This window comes from Lepisosteus oculatus, chromosome 5 (assembly GCF_040954835.1).
Source record: "Lepisosteus oculatus isolate fLepOcu1 chromosome 5, fLepOcu1.hap2, whole genome shotgun sequence".
Classification (NCBI taxonomy): domain Eukaryota; kingdom Metazoa; phylum Chordata; class Actinopteri; order Semionotiformes; family Lepisosteidae; genus Lepisosteus; species Lepisosteus oculatus.
The window spans coordinates 27,436,065-27,450,971 of record NC_090700.1 but is presented as its reverse complement, the minus strand read 5'-3'; the positions used below and the strand labels follow the sequence as shown (position 1 = coordinate 27,450,971).

The following is a 14,907-nucleotide window of genomic DNA, read 5'->3' as shown; positions in this document are numbered from 1 at the left end:
TTAGGGCTCATTTTAAGAGACCAGTTAATATGTCTTTAAGGTCCAAAAGAAAAAGAAATAAAAACAAAGCAGAAAAAAGCAGTGATTCTTCAGAATATTCTGTCAAACTATGTGCAAACTTACAGTACAAGTATGTAGTGTCAACAGGGTGGAAAAACACAATTTACAGTGTATCTGATTCAGAACTGGAATTTGCTGCTTTTGGATGTGAGTACAGAAATGGGAAAGCTCATTCTCCTTCAGTTCTGTTTTGACAAGACATTCCTTGAGCTCAGCCAAGCTCTGAAACATCCCCATCGCCTGTCAGGGAGGAGCCCATATTACACCCACACACAGAGCAGAAACTCCCCACTTTACCCTCAGTTCTGAAGTCTTGTGCCAGACAGCTTAAAATCATCATTGATGCATGAGGCATTCAATCTCCTGTCAAAGTCTACAGTACATAAGTGATTTGTTTTCTTTCTTTCTGTAAGCAACCTTGCATTCCATTTTCTTTTGACTGTTTTTTAAGAACACAAGATTTTTAAAATAAATATCATGTTTTTATCAGCCTTTTATAATTTGTGTATAAATTCAAAGCAAATTATTAACTGACTTACGTACAGTTAGTATTTGTTCTGGAATTAGACTGCCTTTATCAATGGAAGTTTTCACTGTCTTTTCAGTCATTCATTGTTGGTCAATGCCAAAAACTGTTGAGAAAAAAACAAGAAATAGACAAACACAAAAAGAAATACAAATCCATCCAAAATGAGCATCTAAAATTTTTTTTGAACTGGTTACTTTCCCACACCAATTCTTATGTCGTGTCAGCATTCTGTAAGAGTTTGCCTAAGACTCTGCAAAAGACCAAACTACTAGATGCTGTTTTGTGTTTGGGGTTGAGTCACATACCGTACGTATTATCAAGTGAAGGCTGCTTATTTTAACTTGGGCACTGTATTTTTAAAAATGAGACACGGGGTATTACCATGGAAGAGGTCATTACAAGGAAATGCCAAATGGTTGCAGAATTATGTTAGTTTTTCAACTTTCTCAGCTCTGGGGTCTTCTAAACTATGTAAATGACATTTCAATATATGAAACATTTTGCAGAGCTAAAGTACTCAAGTTGTAAGGTCACAGTTCACCCTTGGGGCCAGTCTCTTTGTTTCTGCATGGAGCTGCTGAAGAAGGAATGTGAACTTGATTCTGAAGTCACCCAAATTGTCATAGCCGGGGCCACAGTCATTGGATTTTACATGATTGATTAGAACAGTGAGGGGGTAGGAGAGGAAAAAAAGAAGGAAGGTTAATACAGGATGGACCTAATTAGTACTGACAAGGAAGAGTTATAAGAGTCCCTTGGCTCTCCTTGTATTCCTTCTACTCCTCCACTACTATGCATGGAGAAGTAATACCAATAGTGTAATATGGCCTTTGCTGTTCCTCTTTTCTAGCACCTCTGTGATGGAAACATAAGACACCAGGACAGTTCATTCCCAACAACCTTCCACAGCCTTCTCACACCTCATCTTTTTAGGCTAAACCTGTGATTTCTATGCTCTCTTTACCCTGACAGCTCCAATTCATAATCCCCTTTGCATTGATTGAAACCTACAAGTCTACAAGAGGGGGTGGAGTGCTGTGATATGTAAAACCTGATTATGGCTTTTGTTTCGTTTTCTGTTTTTGCTAGATCATATTGTTTGTTAATCTGTTGCCATTTTTATCCTGTGCTGTGTATTGCATTTTATTTATACTTTCAGCAGATTATACTGTAACTTTGGCTTTATGATGTTTTTCTGGTTGTAGTATCATGTGACATAATTATAGTTAACTTTGCAATTGTGAATTATTGTCATGCAAATAATGATTACTTTATGCAAATTGCCTTGGGAAGAAATCTGATTAATATGGTAATTCCAGCACCACAGACATCAGCTCTAAGTCTGAAAACTTGTAAACAATTTGTCAACAATTTGTAAACATTGTTTTAAAAGCAAACAATGAAATGTTATCTTCTGAATTAACAATAAAGCATAAACAAAAATGGTATAAAAAGTACAATGGTGAACTAGATCCATTACCATCCTTGAGTGATAAATCAAATGACTTGCCATTTTACATTGCCAAACTAATGTGGTTTCCCAGCATTTTAGTATGCAAATCTTAAATCTGTACTCTATCCCCTTTTTTATTGGTAAATTTCAGGTCTGCAGTGCCAAAATTTGTCACGCATTTCCATGGAAACCAACGCCCCTACTTTTGGACAGAGTGACCTCTGAGAAATGTGTTTTCCTGTTCCTTTGCTGGTCAGCACTGTCCTCTCAGGCTTTGCACTGCCCACTAGGCCAAACAATAATGTGTTTGTGAAAGAGGACTGATCTATGATGCAACTGCTCATCAGGACCATCTTGAACCAGAGGTTTTTCGCAACCAAATGTTTAATGTTTGTTATTTTAAAACATTTGGAAAGAATAAACTAACAAATGTTGCTCATTTATTGTTGCATTACATGGTTTAATATGTTTATTAAATGGACATCCTATCAACACAATATTTCATTATTTTTGTATGACCTAGTGCTGTTTATAGACTGTAACAATCACACACTGTAACAAAGTGAAAACTTACTTGCAGCAGAATTATACTAACTAGAAAATTAAATGAAATCTTCCTTCAAGTTCATTACATTATATTATATTTTTATTTCTGAGTCTTCAGAATGTGTTTATTTCTTAGTAGTATAAAAGCTTTCTTTCCCCACTCTCAGGTGGTTTCATTAGTGCATATAAAAACAAGATCATTCAGAGCAGCATTTTGCAGCATGAATATTATAGTAATAATTTTAAACTTCTGTTAAAGACTAAAGGTAGGTATAAAACCCAACTTTAAATGTACATGAACTCTCAATCTCATTAGTTGAAAACTGTGCTTGATTCCCCCTTCTCAGCTTCAAGGGTGATTAGTCCCCTCACAAAATATTCTACTTATCAGTTACTCATTACCCATCAAAACGCATTACTGAAGTATCATTCTACATCTCTGAATACCAATATGTCATAAAAGTAATATGTTATCCACAATTTTGTTCTTTGAAAGGCTGCCAATAGGAAGGCTATCCAAATGACATGCACTTGTGTTTGATTATGTTAATTAAAGAAGGTTTCTGACAATATAAAAGAAGTGCAGAAGGATGCAGTATATTTTTTATCTCCTGTCCTTATAACTTTACATTAGGAATTATTTTTCCAAATAAAATACAATGCATTGCAAAATGCATCTGTTAAAAGTCTAGATTTTTTTCTAGATCTTGGACTCTCATTTCTTAATTAAAATATTCTCAAGATGCTTTTATTTGCTATTATTTCTGCTGCTACTACCACTATTCTTCATAATAATAATATAAAAAAATAAAACACTTTAAGCAAAACCTTAGTCTGTTTCAGACAATTAGATATTTAAAACTTCTTGAAGCAATGAGTAAGGGCATAAAAAAGGAAACCGAGACCAAACAATATCCATTCATGACCCAAGAACATTCAGACATTATCCAATCACATCTTCATCATGTGAAAATAAGATTCTTTTGTTTTTCTCAAAAGCATCTTTAATAATACATTGAGTCAACTGTATTTAACTGTTCTTGTTAACACCTTCACAAAAAAGTCAGACATGAATCCTGTAGGAGAAAAGCTGTTTTAATTTTTCATGCATTAACACTGTTTCATTTATCATGAGCCTAAAAACATTCTATTTCTGCCCACACATCACTCATGTCTGAAACCTTTGTAGTAGTAAAACTTATATAAGAAAATACAAATAAAAGGTCCAACTTTCTAATGTTATCACTAGTAACAATGAAAGTCATAACCAGTGACCTTATGTTTTTCCTACAAAAAAAACTCCTTTTGGGAGACATACATTCTAAAATAATATATTCGAGTGAACATTTCACTATTTAACTGTTTATTGCTTATTTTTTCCTCTTGATCGTCAAATACTGACAAATGCTTTTACTTCAATATGAGGTTTGCTACATATCTGCAAAATAAATGGAAACTGAAAGAAACTTGATAAAGAAGTAACAATACAGGAAAGTGTATGACATTATAGGTTACTTAAATTTATTTGAATAATATAAATGTTATTTTTTCCCCCAACAGCACAAAAAGAGTACTGGGACAAAAAGTTTTAAGAACAGTGAAGTATTGTGATATCTGATGTTCTATAGTTAGCAGAATTACAAATATCTTAATAATCTGACCTCAAAATAATGCTTTATATATAGATACATCATTTGCGCAGTTATTACATTTTAGGACTTTATCCGAAAGCCATCCATCTTCATGTATATTATTGCCTCAATTATTTCAATTAAAATACTTACATTATTTGTGATGTAAGTATTTTATCATAGGGCTAAGAAACAAGTAGTTGGCTTGTAAATCAATACAGCCAGATTAATGATTTTCTTTCATGTACATTATGATACTGTCAGAGTATTTAAAAAAATAAAAGCTTAAGATTTCTGAAGTAAGTTCTGGGTATTTCCCCTGAGTCTTACTTGAGACTTAGCCTAAGGCTCTACAAGACTGTATGAATGAAAGAATGAAGCAATGACACAAGAATAATGAAATCTATTTTTAAAAATCCCCTACATTTCCAACTCAGTACAGCCCCTGCCATGAACAACCTTTGTTTTATAAGTATGGAGTCCTGTTCCTGTCCCTATAATACTAGTTTTCAGGAGCCTGCTTGAGAAACTAAAAATCATAAATGGGTAAAATGGAGTCTTTTTAAAACCAAATGTAACCTTATCTAAATGTCAACTTAAACCTAGATTTTGAATTAAATGAAATACATGAAAATATTCTAGAAAATGTCTGCACCTGCCGTATATCAAGATACAGTATGAGTTATTAGGCAGAAACCCAGAACCTGAGCAAAGTGCAGACTTGTTGCTGTTCAACAAAAAAACTGTCTCAGTGTGCACAGAAAACAAATTTGCAGTAAGTACTGTAGTTGCTAGACAAACGATGATATCATATAGCATAAAGAAAACTAAGCAGAGATGTCATTGTCCATAGACGTGTCATTTTGTCATTTAATCTTCAGTCAGTGAAATCCCGAAGTCTTCAAATATTTGAGGCAAACAATCCATCATCTACAAAACAACATCATGCACTTTGTCCAAAACTTTGCAGATGATGTTTCACAACAGTTCCATACTTCTAATAGGATGATTTCCAGTAATGCAGGTATAAAAGGGTTAGTGTTTCAGTTTTAATTTTGAGAGCAAGTCATCAAGTTCACTGTAATCGTATTGATGAAAGATTGCATTTACCCAGGTTCTGTACCTTCTGTACCTTTTCGGTCTTGTAATTTTATGCAAATCCAATCATGAGTGTGCATGGTCTAGAAGAAATAAAAATAAAATAAAATTAGGCATTCATGACAGTTTACTTTAAGCAAATAAGCTGAATAGGTCTAAACCATAAAACAGACATGATATCTAAAGGTCTTTCTTTAAAATTGATGTTTTTTCTCAAATCAATGTCATCTGTTTCTCTTTATAAGCTGACAGTAAATATGTAAAGTGAAAATGTGGATATTGATAGTACATTTCAAACGCACAAATCTGTACTTTATCGATCCTTCATTGATCCTTATTGTACTTTATTGGTCCTTCCGTGTAGTAAAAGCTAATAAGTTATCTGAAGACACAAAGTCAAACATCCTTAATCTTTTGTGAAAACATCCTTCCATAAACAAGCTTATTGTTTACCATTTCTCTGTGCCAAAAATACACTGAGCTGAAGTAATATTTTCTGACTTTAAAGACCATGACACCTCATCCTTTGAGTCCTAATTCCCCAAAATTACAAATCTGATTGGAAACCAAGAAAGTACAGATATAAACTTAATGAAATCCTCAGGCAATAAAGTAGTATCCTCTATGTCACTAAAACAGGAACAATTTCTTTCCAAGAGCTTCAGAATACCGCAGCATAATAAGATTTAATGATCTGACTCAGTTCAATCTGAAAACTGTTCTTTTCTCAATTCAACCTGAATTAAGAAATGATGCAACACAAAATGCAATATTTTTAATATAAGATATAATGCATAACTAATTTTTATCTCTGAAAATACTTTTTATACTGTGACACTATGCTAATTGTATTAAAAAAAACATTTACAGGTACTAACATTTTTTTCTCTTGGCAACTGAAAGACTTCTAGCCTATGAATGGCTACACAGCCGGAGTGACTTTGACCATGAGCAAAAGTGAAAAGCCAATGCCTTTGTTGCAAATGACAAGACTTTTCTTTCACTGTCTTCCTGAACTTCCTGCAGCTCTGCTTGTTGTGTGCAACTCTATAACATGGACTGCTTAAGGTTCTTAGTCTCCATTAACATGAGCTAGACATTCATTCCACAAGTGTGAAGGCTATTTCTGTCTCGTAACATCACCGGAAGCAAAGTAATGAACATGGAGATCACTGACTGACTACATGTCCACATTTAAGTGCAAGTTATCTATAGCATATATATCTAAATACATATATAGCATATATATCTATGTTACTTAAGCACATTAATTTCAGTGCCTTACATCTACCACAAATAAACTGTAAAGCTGTCACCTGTAAAACGGGACTGGATTCTCCTAGTACATATTAGAATGTTTTGCCAGAATATCCCAGTTAATGACCTGGGATTGGTATACTGAAGCAGTAGCAGAGTGGGGGTTATTAAAAGTTTTTTTTTAAATCCCTCCAAGTTTCCACCACTATATGACTCATTAAAAACTGGGCTAAACATCCAAGATTTTGAAGCCTGAGGTCACAGACTCCAAAAAGAACCTATAAAATATTAAATGGAAATGTAATTCAAATAAGAAAGCTTGCTTTTTGTAGCCTAAATAGATATTTTTAGGGAGGATTCTGTATAACTTCAGCACTTTCCAAGAGAAAGTAACAGTCTGATATGTTTAATTTCTCTATGGCACAGTGGTCTCTGGCATGCATGTCTTGTAAACCTAAAACTGACAAAGCAGTAAATATAAATGACCTGGTACTGCATTTCTTGTATCATATATCTTACACCTTATAGGGATGACATCACAGTAAATTTTAGCCTCCTCGTCATAATACTGAACATATTAAACAGTGCAGTGTCTACTTCTTACCTTTCAAGGACATCTGTTAAATAGCCATAATCTCCGAGTATCATAATGAAACTATAATATTATTTGCATTTTTCAGAATGCTGTTGCCTTGAACGCCTAGCTGCATATGAAAGTAATTCCATAAAGGGGCCAATATTGGTAAAACCGGGCATCCTGACAGAAAGAAATCTGCCTGAAAGCGTTGCCAACCTCACGACTGTAAAACAGATGTTATGTTGGAAGGTTAGGCACAATTAACTCCACAGGGAGTGTGAGCCGTTCTTGGTAAAATATTGTGTAATAGGAATAAATTACAACGGGTAGCTTTATCTTTACTTTATCCTTTACGCTATTTCTCCTTCAAAAGACTTCCAGAATGACCCCCCCGCAAACAAAGTAAAAAATGTGCTTTCAAACTTGAGGGCAATCTAAATCCTAGAATGCTGGTAACCATAGTTAATACAACGCTAAACATCACCAGCACTAGGTGCTACTGTACAATTCTGAAAACCAACCTCTTCTTGTCACGATTCTGGTGCTTCATCATCCCCGGTGCTGCCTAGGTGAGACAGATGTCTGGTTCTTCCAGTCTGCACGGCAAGAAGGTTTTTAAAGCGAACCAAGGCAAGTGCTATCTCAGCGTTCCAGGCGGTCCCATCTTGCTGGCATCTGAAGTCAATTTCCTTGCCCCCTGCCATGACGATGGTAAAGTACACCAGTCCCCGCTTATATTCGACACAGTCCACCGTGGCCATCCGCTCAAATCGTAGCTCTTTAGCTTTAGATTGAGGCCCGGAGCCGGAACCGAGTCCAGTGGCTCCGCTACCACCGCCGCTCCGTTTCCATTCAAAAAGACGCAGTCCATCCTCTGTCAACACGCAGCGTTTCTTCTTCCACAGCTGCAAAAGACCGTTGCTCCTTTTTTCCAAAAATCCTTCTTTCAGCTCTTTCTGTGGATTCATCATCACTCCAAAGAGCTGGTCTCACCGTGGCACTAAATATGTTTCAGAGACTTGTTTCGCAGCGCCCCTGGGTTAGTTTTTAATTCTATGCATTGTTCTTAAACATCTGGATACTCCGGACAGTGTGTTCGCCAGTAAAAGAGAAAGAAACGCACGATCTTTTCCAGGACCGCTTTCCGAAGCCTATTATTATTAGTAGTATTAGTATTAGTATTATTCACCCAAAAGGCAGCTGTTTATGATGCGTACATGAAGACGTTTCTTACATATTGTGTTTCTGTCGTTTTGTATTCGAGTAATAATTTACATGTGCGTTTTTGAGTACCTTGCATTTAAGGCGCTGTGTCCAGCTGAAGTACGACCCGATGCTACTGCTTGTTGTCCCGATTTCAAGGATATGTTTGTACTTGCCTAAAGCTGCGGTTTGCCTGCCTTTCAGCGAGTAATTCAGTCAGCCCAGCCCCGGCCTGTGATGTCATGTGCGCTAGCATCGTGTTAAACATTACACTTTTTCCTCGCCTCGGTTACTGCTGACTGTCAGTCTTAACAGCTGTTACTCATTCACAAGTCGGCCGGCTGATATTGCGTATTATTATTTAAAGTATAACAGGAAGCAAATGGATACGTCACACGTTTTTTTAATGCTAGCACTTAGGTCCTCGTTTTTATGGCTCAAAGGTTTCGAAACTGATGACGCTACTTTCTTTTAAAGTTAGTACCTGACAGTACTCTAAGTCGCTAGAAGCATTCTGATGGTATGGTAAGTTTCTTTTTGCAACCCTAGACACACTTACCAGTTGCATAATCAGTACAATGCACATTTTATATAATTGTTAATATTATCCTGTTCAAGTTCTGCGTTAGTCAACAAGAAGATATGATGATGGCATCTCTCTGTTCTGAAAATATTAATGTTCTTTTTTCATATGTGAAGTATTTGGCTTAATGCAACTGTTTCCAAAGACCAAAAATACTGTCTTCTTTTTCATCTGAGTTCTGAAACACATTGTACTTTTACTAACAAAGTTAGTAAAATCCATTTTTAATTAAATTACTGGAATAGGAGACTTACAAAGTAGGTTATTGCAAGCAAGCCCTTCTTGTACTAGTATAATGTTATTTCTTGTATTGAATACCTGTTTATGCTAATTTTTAAGGTTTAGCCAGTGTAATATTGTTCATTCTTCAAAAACAGTTAAGGCTATGGTAAAGGAAAGTTCCATACCCTTGATAAAAAGTTTTCTGGAAATTCTTTCTCATTCACTAGCACTTTTTAAAAATGTGTTTACTGTATTCCTCACACAATGATACTGTATCTCAACAACAGCTTTACATAGCCATTATCATTTGCTTTACACTCTGTTGCTTTAGGTCAAGATAAGGTTTGTTGATTCAGATTTTTTTTAGCATCAATCAATAAGCCAGGTGCACCAGTTCTGGATCCCTTCCTAGTTACTAGCATTAGTAAGATTGTTGTCCTAGATGGCACATATAGAATACTGATTCGAGTCATATTTGTCTTTAATGTGATATACCGTAGCTAAGAATTAACTAGATCCTGCTTTGCCAGTGGAATGGTTCACAGCCACTGCTGTTTCACAGATTATTTTTTCCTAGACCTTACAAACCTGATGAGACGTATCAGTAAACTACTGATACCCAGTCCTGGTGTTGGAGGGCCAGTATATCTACAGGTCTTTCAAGTTGTTTTTACAACTTCAGCACCTCAACAACTAGAATAAGTTGGTAAATTGGTCTAATTAAGACAATAATGAACAAATTTAAACTGTTAATAACTTAGCTGCACTGAAAGTCCTTGTGGACTTTAAGCTGTTAATAACTTAGCTGCACTGAAAGTCCCTATGGACTTTAAGCTGTTTTGTAACACTGGAACACTTCAGAGTAAGCACCAGGTGAAGGGGAGGGTTATTATAAAGTCCTAAATGTTTTACGGTCTATGCATTAATAATATCTATGAAGCAACCCAAAGATCTACCAGAACATGAGGAAAAAATGTTCTTTGTGAATATGTCTCCAAATTGCATTCTTCCTCTCTAAATATAATTGTTTTTGCATCCATCCATTTTCTAACTGCTTTATCCAATAAGGTGTATAGCCACAGCCACAGCCTATCCCATGAAGTAATAAGTAGAAAGGCCGGATACACCCTGGACGGGACACTTTTTTTGTTTTCCTTTGAACAAAAAGAAATACATTGACAAGACAGAAACAGCAGCCACACGAGGTCTACAAATAAATCTAATCTAGATCTAGATAGAACACATTGATATTACTCTATATCACAGCTCAGTTTCTGAGGATGCAAAAAGTCAGAAAGAAAAGCCAAAATTGCTGTTTGCTATTAGGTATCTGATGACAAAGACAGAAATCCTGAAACAATACTACCACAGTTCTATATTCACAGTCAGATTTTTAAAAACATGCTTCTTATTGAGGCGGTTGTACAGTATGTTCCATAACAGACCCATTACTTTCAGGATCCCAACCATCCTGACCATAAACTGTTCTTCCCCCTGCGCTTTGGCAAGCGGTATCGCATTATTAAACTACGGACCTCTAGACTTAAGAACAGCTTCTATCCCACTGCAATACGCATCCTCAACAGCTAACTGCAATGCCTCAGACTCAATACACATCTGCACTTTTTGCTTTGTCTACTATGTTTTATTTCTCACTACTACATATGTATTGTCCCACAACATATTTATTCTTCCTATTGTTATTACTTAATATGTTTATAAATGTACCATCTACATTGTATGGTGTTGTTGTCTGTTGTATTGTGTATATCCCAAGAGATCAGTGCTAATTAGAATTACAATATACATGTATATAATGGCAACTCCTCTATTTTTTTAAAGATACTCTACTTTTTGAGATAACCATATTCAGTACAACATCGTGTCAATGTCACCTCAATGACACTCTCAATGATAAGACAATGACCTCCCAATTGCCCAGAGCAACACATGTAATTTTTCAAATTTAACCGTGTAGGTAAACCCTGGCTGTGTACTGGTGTGATAACTCAATCAGATCCTGTGGAAAATACAGTACAAAACATGTGTCGTAATCAGAAAACAACAGCCTTCTCTTTAGCCCAGAGTCTGTAGAACATTACCAAATCTGCTCAAGAATTCTTTGTATAAATACAGCCTACAAAGAATCTCAACATTATAAAACCATTACAAAACATGAATTACTATTTAAAGACCATAAATAGTAGTCCATGTTGTGAATGATAAATAAAACAGTTTATATAATTCAAAATACCTTATTATTTTGTGTATGATAATTATAGAAGTATAATTAACAATTATTTATGTCTCATTCATAACTAATCACTAACTATAATTCATGGTTTTGCTTTTTCATTCAAGGTTTTAAATATATGATTATATTATGAGCTTTAAAAGAAAATTATCATACTATGTGTGTTTGTACTTATAAAAATAAATAGTATAGTAAATAAATTAAAAAATAAATAGGTTTGAATATAGGCAAATTGCTTTTGAAATCATTTTGATTAATTGATCATTCATGGCTGGCTGTGATATAAAGTAATTGTGTGACTGGTGCATAACCACTTAATCACCACATTACTGACAGAGTTGATCTGGTGATAATGTTGAATATCAAACATGATGAAAATTAAGAAAAGATAAACATATAAAGAAACCAAAATATTCCACTTATCAAAACAATAGTGCTTTCATATTATTGTTATGTTGGAGAACACCTAAGGGTGGACTCACCAGCATTTAAACCAAGTCCTTGGTTGGATGTGACACGGACATAGAGAACAATGTGATATTTTTTTCTTTACAGAGTAACAAATTGATGGAAAACTGTGTTGATCTGGCTAGGAGAATCTAGTGACTAGAGAATGGAACATTTGGTGATTAATGGCAACCTGATTGCACAATACCACATTGATAAGGCATTGATAAGGCATCCACATTGGATTAGCACAGTTTATGACAAATGTTAATCAGCATAATTCACCTTCACCTTTTGTCATTTCAGCAAAATCTCAGTTCCTACAAAAAAGATTTTGTGATTTTCTTTATAATTAATTCAATAATATTTTGCAATTATAAGTAATAGGTTTCTTTTCATGATCAGTATACATTATGCTATTTGTATGTTGGAATTTTACAATGTTTTCTTTTGGTTCAGTTTCTTTCAAGAAACAAAGGAACTTCCTTCAGCTTCAGTACATATATAATTTATTACTTTTTGCATACTGCATCATTAAACAATGAAATGCCGAAAAAGATGTCAAAAGTCACTTTTTTAGAAAATATAGTAAGGTAATGACTGAACCCTGCATTTGCAGTGTTCACAGTTACAGTATTAACTGCAGACCACAAGGGGGCAGATGGACATCACTTTTTCAGACTTTTTTACAATACAGGGCTATGCTGTTAGTAATGATCAGCAAGGCATACTTACCTTTGTGTAATTACCTCCACTAAAATTGACATTCTTCTTACCATGAAAAGTATTCATATTTGCATGGCCCAAGTATTTCAAATAAAAGTAGTTCAATACCAATAATATAAATATTAATATTTAAAAAGTGTCTAAAATTTCTGTGAGATCACTTTGCATCTTAGACATATTTATGATTATAATGTCTCTTCAGACCCCACAGAGAGTGAAGTTCAATGGAACAGAGAAGGTACAACAATACTTGATAGTTTTATAGCAATTGGCATAAGTGTTTTGTGTCAGACTGTACAGTATATCAGCATTGCAATAACACATAGGAAAAACTGATCAATGTCATCAACAGGAGATAGTAACTACCAGCCATCGTATCCCAGCTAGAAACATTTTGGCTGATCAAATGTCACACAAAAATTAAAGGTTTCTTTGATCTATTTTGTTTGATATTTTTGTACAGATTTCTTGTGATATATTGTATATTATCTGTTTTCTTAGTGTATACCCTCATATAGGTTGACATCTATTGCTTAGATTTTTAAATTAAAAAAGGAAACTATAGATATAGTCACACGTTCCATAACTGTACTGTCACGATCCTCATTCCTCCTCTTAAGTGTGCCCCGACCCTTTCGTATTTTAGTTGCTCCTGTTTTGTCTGTCATTATTTAAGCCTGGCTCTCCCGCTATTCCTGGCTCAGCATTGGGAGAAGGACGCCCAGAACCCCGCCTACCAGCAGGTCCAGGAGAGACCCGACGGCATAGGCTTCATCACGGTGTCCTGACCATCTGAGTTTGGGGCTCAGAGTGCCTGGCTTCGTAAACCTGGTTTTTAATCCCTGTTCCTGTTCCAGATCTCGTTCCAGATTTTAACCTTATTTGTCTATGATGGATCTCCTGGTTTCTGGACCCTGGACTGCACCCTAGATTTCCCCCTTGGACTGTTTGGACTTGTTTGCCTGCACCACGCCCCTGAGCACCTGACCACTGTCATCACGATATGAGAGCTGTATTTCTTTAGTGCAACAGTATATGTCACATTGTCTTTCCAAGTAGCACAGTTGTTAGCATTGCTGATTCGCAGTGCTTGGTTCTGCATTTAGTTCCTGCATCGAGTTTTTATGTGCTTCCTCTTGTTCACCTGGGTTTTCTCCAGATACTCCAGGTTCTTCCCATACTCCTCCCACAGCCTACAGTCCAATTGCTGGTAGACTAATTGGCTTCAGTAAAATTAGGCCTGGTGTGAGTTTATTAATGTCTTTGTTTGTGTCTGCTCTTCAAAGGACTGGTGTGCTGTCTTGCATCTGTTGCTTAGGTTCTAGTTTCCCCCATGACCTTGTACTGGATAAAGCAGGTTTGATGGATGAATGAATGGATGGATGGATTTGAGACAGACAAGGCGAGGAAGAGACCCTGAGGTGTGGAACATGCTCTTAATGTTTTACCAACAACATAATGTAACTGGATTAGGTTTTTTTATATACTTTTGGACACAATTGTAAGTTTCTGTGACCAGAAAGCATTTGAATGTCTATTTGTGTTCACAGCTCTGTGTTTATGTTATTATATGTTCACCCACTCCTGAAAATACATTCTTAATGACATTAATTGTTTTATTATTACTTGCCTAGGTTAATCTACTAAGAACATTTCTGGGAGAAACTAAATATACAATTTTAAAAATAAATACATATAATTTAATATTAGATATGCCATTACATATTTATGCTCAGAACTTGTCTAAATAGTATCTTTATGGGTGAGTACAGCTTTAGGGCCTTTTTATTTGTAACCACTAGTGTTGTATTTTAGATGAAAAAACACAACCTTTAATTTATGCTTCCTCATGACAGAGTGAGATAATGGGTTTCTGCCAAGGATTGTTTTCTGTAGTACATTGAATCTTAGCATCTGTCGGGACTTTCCTTTTAGGGAAAGACCTGTCCGCTGTTTATTACTGACAATGTTTAGCAGCAAACCTAGGAAACTATGCTTGCTAAGAGCCAGTAAGCTAACACTATGCAGATGTCTCTTGATCCAGTCTTCCTCTTTCACCTTCAAAACAAGTTCCTTTTTTGTTACTGTATGTGCTTGTTTTAGGAGGCCTAGATTTGGTTATTCTATTACTTTAAACCACCAATTACATTACATAATTATGTAGACTGTTTGCTTATTAATGACAAATACTTCACATTCATTTTAAGAAGCAAACTGTCTTGTAAATAAAACTCTTACCATATGGAGGTTTGACAATTTAATGATTTAGCAACTGCTCTTTCTGAATTTATTCCATGACCAGTTGCTGTATCTTACTATAT

General features: G+C 35.3%; 1 protein-coding gene across 1 annotated transcript; it reads right to left on the bottom strand.

The window, feature by feature from the left end:
• Positions 1–701: 701 nt before the first annotated feature.
• phlda3 (pleckstrin homology-like domain, family A, member 3) lies at positions 702–8,792 on the bottom strand. The gene is made up of 2 exons (XM_015342075.2): positions 7,673–8,792; positions 702–5,400 (listed from the first exon to the last, which is right to left on the bottom strand). The coding sequence occupies exon 1, from the start codon at positions 8,120–8,122 to the stop codon at positions 7,682–7,684; it is 441 nt and encodes a 146-aa protein (XP_015197561.1). The 5' UTR covers positions 8,123–8,792; the 3' UTR covers positions 702–5,400; positions 7,673–7,681.
• Between the last annotated feature and the right edge of the window lie 6,115 nt (positions 8,793–14,907).

What these genes read in the sequence shown, in the direction of transcription:
- phlda3 (XM_015342075.2), bottom strand. Translation starts at nt 8,122, where the DNA reads ATGATGAATCCACAGAAAGAGCTGAAAGAAGGATTTTTGGAAAAAAGG.